At 32.0% G+C, this 4691-nt stretch overlaps 1 protein-coding gene across 1 annotated transcript in view; it reads right to left on the reverse strand.

Annotated features, from left to right (window-relative positions):
• Positions 1-4691, reverse strand: part of SVEP1 (sushi, von Willebrand factor type A, EGF and pentraxin domain containing 1) — a 189706-nt gene that overhangs the window by 145814 nt on the left and 39201 nt on the right. The window contains exon 5 of the mRNA XM_008587896.1: positions 710-868. Coding sequence (XP_008586118.1) covers positions 710-868 — 159 coding nt within the window. The remainder of the gene's footprint in view (positions 1-709; positions 869-4691) is intronic.

Raw genomic sequence — 4691 nt, forward strand, 5'->3', positions numbered from 1 at the left:
ACCGGTCTGTATGTGGGATCCGAACCCTCGACGGGAGCGCCGCCGCGCTTCCCAAGCGGCGCACTATCCAGTGCGCCACCGGGACGGCCCAGACTAAGTATTTTTTAAGCTTAATTTTTTTTTTATTTTGATAACTATGTGGATACAGGATTTTCTAGTTCTTAACCTTCATATATAATTAGATATTTTCCCTCTTAAGTAAGTGGCACAATATAAAGAATAAATAAGGCTAACAAAGTGTACTCGCTACAAACCCCAAGAGCCACAGACTCTTGAACATGGGGTAGCTATTTAAATATTTTTGGTTTCTGATATGAATAATATGGAGACACTTTACTTAGGAAAATATATTTTTAAATGATTTTGCTTATCACCAGGGCCAAGATTAGCTCATTATTATTCAAATTTATTGTTAAAATTGTAGCTTTTCTCTTTTTGATTCATTTTAGATTCTTTTCCAAGCACTAAATCTTTCTATTTTCACAGTTACATGATTCCTAGGGTCTCAGATACCTTTCTCTGGATCATGATATAGATGTGTTCAGTGATATGAAATGTTATATAATAAAAGCAAATAATCCTTTCCAAATATGATTAAAGAAAGACATCTTAAAGATCATTCTAAATGAGTGAGATGCAAATGTCAGCACTATTTCTCTCAAGGAGATCAGTCTGTATGTTTCCTATTTGCCAGTGGCGGGACACTTACCTTCACAGGTCTGACCGGATACCCGGTATCCCTCTTTGCAGACACAGTCTTCAGGGGACGTACTTCCAGGTGGAGAGGTGTGATTTTCATCAGGACATGGAATGCAAGTGCTGATTCCTCCTGGTGAGCCTTCAGGTTTGTATGTCCCTGATGGGCAAGCTGTGGGCAAACAAGAAGCCAGAGAAGTCCATTTTATGTGGTATCTCAATTGATAGTTAATAAAATGTTTGAAATTAAGTAGAGGAAGAGAACCAAACAATAGCTTTTCATAGAAATACAATATAATTCAACTGAGGAGAGAAACCAACATTATTTTTTTTTACAATAGCTTTTCATAGAAATACAATATAATTCAACTGAGGAGAGAAACCAACATTATTTTTTTTTAAAAAATAGTTATGTCTTTTGTTATTAACAGGTAATAAAGCGGCCTCTTATGTATCTCAATTAGTTTCAATTACAACACAGCACAGCGTATGTCTGGGCTGATTTTTGGATAAACTCAAAATAGCAACATATATTAAGGTAATCAATGACCCTCAACAGATAAAAAAAACCTTGATAAAAATAGTATCCCTCTCTTATTCCCCATCCTGTGGACCTCCCTGTCCACCACGGAGACCCCAGCCCCTCTGCCTGCAGAGGAGAATAACTGTAGATATGCAAAAAGCCCATTGCTTCTGTTCAAGGCACTTGATAAATGATGAGGAGAAAGTGAAGGTCTTGAGGGAAATAATCCAACTGATGGGAAATAGATGCTTTGAAGAAAAAAGAATTAAAGACACTGCTTTCCCAGGCTCATGGGGGAAAAAAAAAAGATTAAAAGCGGAATCTAATTGACCTTGCTTCAAATCCTTCCTTTGCACTGACAATGTGGCTTTGAATCTGTAACTCAATCCCTCTGGAGTTAAGCATCTGTAAAACAACTCAAAATTGAAAAATTTAATAATAGAGAAATTGTAGAATAAAGGGGCTTTGAAGTACTCAGTTAAGCTAATTAAATGTCGCATAGTCCCAGGATGCATTTGATTATTAAAAAACACTAGCAACCAAGTAGTGTGCACTTACATGGTGATATTTTATATAAATTATCTCTTTTAATCCACACAGCGTTAATAAGTAGTATTAAAAGTCATTAATGTTGTCAGTAATATATGCATTAATTTTATTAGTAAGTATTATATCCATTTTAAAGATGAGGAGATGGAAGTTTAGAGAGAATTAATGATTAACGTTACTCAGCAAGGGGGTGACAGGGCTAGAATTTTTAGGCAAGTATTTATATAGCATTCACTATGTCTCAGGAAGTGTTCTATGTATTTTATAAATATTATCTTTTAAATCTCCTTAAAACCCTATGATGTAACTAATATTATTAATTCCATTTTATAGATGAGAAAACTAAGGATCTGAGAGTTTAAATAACTTGCTAAAGTTACACAGTGAGTAAGTGGCAGAGCTGGGATTCGAACCCAGACAATTTGGATCCAGAAGCCATGTTTTTTACCACTGCAGGCACTGTGTCTCAAACCCAGATCTCACGCATGCTATAGCTAAAGCTCAACCACTTTAATATAATAAAAATGTAAAAAATCACATTGAGAGATAAAATTCCATAATATAGGTAATTATTAGAAAAAAAATCATGCTCCTAAAATTCTTGATTATATTTTAAAACAAAAGATACCATTTCTCTATGATATATAGTAGGAAATTCTAGATCTGAATAGATTTATGATTATTTAAGAATGAGAGAAACATTTAAAAATTAGTAATGATGATATTTGACTTATAAAAAACAATTCAACCTAAAGAAAGTGAACATTTCTTTAAAGGGCTGTATTTGTGAATATTGAATTATTATTGAATTATTATTATCATCAAATATTTCTTTCTGTAAAGATTTCAATAAATATTTGATCGGGATCCTCAGGAAGGTGCAAGACAACATGATCTCCTTTGAAAAGAAGTCAGCAGCTGTAGGAGAAAATGATTGAGATAGAAAAAAAAAATTTAAATTGTCACTGCAAAATTAAAATTGTCATTGTGGTCAGTAAAAAGAAGCCATTTAATTCTAGAACAAGAGAACTGAGTAGATCTAGGAGAAGTAATGCTTATAATAATACAAGAACATATTCCTTATTTGAAGATTTAGCATAAAAATACTCATGCAGTTCTAGGCAAAATTAATAAAAAGTCATACCCAGGATAGAGGAAAAATATTACAAGCTTATAGGAAAGAAAACTAAGATACTTACAAATGGGAAAACCAAACTAATCCTTCATTTCTCCCATGTAAAAACAAATGCCCAGAAAAAGAATGGAATAAGATATACACCTATGTGGGAAAATATATTATGAACCCCAAATTCTAATCTGGGCAAGATATTGGTAAGCATGAAGGAAAAGAAAAACATTTGAGGATACATAGCTATAGGAAATACGGACATATTTCACTGATTGAGAAAAAAATCAAAATAAAGAACTCAAGGATAGGAAAAATGATACGTACTAAATTGCTTGAGATTAAGAAACTTCTGGAATGTACAGTAAATTGTTAAATATGTTGCTAACATAATTGTGAAAATGAAAACAAATATCAAATAAAGCCTCTTATAAAGAAAATGCATGATCAAAGGAAGAAGATAATCTGGAAAGGTTTAAAATATGAGAGAAACTGGGAGACAGGTGGAAAGAAGAGAGGTGAATTTCTCATTCCTTTTCATATACACCAGTATGATAAAATCGAAAGAAAAATATAGGTTTGAATTTGTACATTAAAAAATACACATAACTATGAATAGAGAAAAGAATGCATGACTTTCAAATCAGTGGAGGGAAGAAAAAGAGAAAAAAATATAAACAATTAAAAACAGCAAAAGTAAAGAAACAGCAATAAATTTAAAAACAAAACAGCATAAACTAAGGTGACAGAAGTAAAACCAAGCATATCAGTTATAAATAATATTACAGGGTTAATTTAACCTTGTGATAAGATATAAACCTAAAATAAGCCAGACATACATTAAAAATGATTGGATGTACAAAGATATGTTAAATACTTGAGAACATCTTGATGAAGCAAACAAATGACTGTTTTAAGGAGAAATAGAAAATATGTAAAGAACCTTTTCTAATACATTAGAAGAATTGACAATAGAAAAAGAACAATAAGTGGAAATTTACTAAATAAGAATCGTTTATCCAATAATCATAGGATAAATTATTTAACCTCATGAATAATTAAAAAATGCAAAGTAATGGCTACCTTTTAATTTGGCAAAAATTTAAAAGAATGTTAATATTTAGTGCCGGCAGGCATGTGGAAATTAGGCTCTTTTACTCTATTGAGGGCATGTAAGGCTTACTGTAGGGCACCCTTAGGGTAGACACCAAAAGCTTCAAATGGAGCTTTCTCTTTGAAATAGCATTTAATTTCTAAGAATTTGTGCCAAGTAAAAGTAAGCAAGTAAGCAAAAATGCATGCATAAATGTTATTTATCATTGCACAATAATGGAAATAACACAGACTTCCAAAGATAGGGGGTTTGTTAAATTTTTATGACACATCCATCCAATGGAATATTAGCCATAAAAATATAATTCTTGACATGGAAAACCATTCAAAATATGTAGTTAAGTGTAAAAAAAGCATGTTTTAAAAAACCATATGTATTGTATAATTCTACTTTGCTTATAAATACATTTATGAGACTTGAAGGAAACTCTCTTTCAGGTTGTATATACATGGTATATATTCATGGTGGAATTATGAGGCTTTCAGTTTTATTTATTTTTGCTAATATACATTTTCTAGTTTTGTTACAATGAACAGGTATTACTTGGATGAAAACAATTAAAAGTAAAAATTAAAATTAGGGCTGGCCAGTTAGCTCACTTGGTTAGAACATAGTGCTGATAACACCAAGGTCAAGGATTTGGATCCCTTTAGCGGCCAGCCGCCAAAAAAAAAAAAAAAAAA

The sequence above is a fragment of the Galeopterus variegatus genome, unplaced genomic scaffold (genome assembly GCF_000696425.1).
Source record: "Galeopterus variegatus unplaced genomic scaffold, G_variegatus-3.0.2 Scaffold4581, whole genome shotgun sequence".
In the NCBI taxonomy this organism is placed as follows: domain Eukaryota; kingdom Metazoa; phylum Chordata; class Mammalia; order Dermoptera; family Cynocephalidae; genus Galeopterus; species Galeopterus variegatus.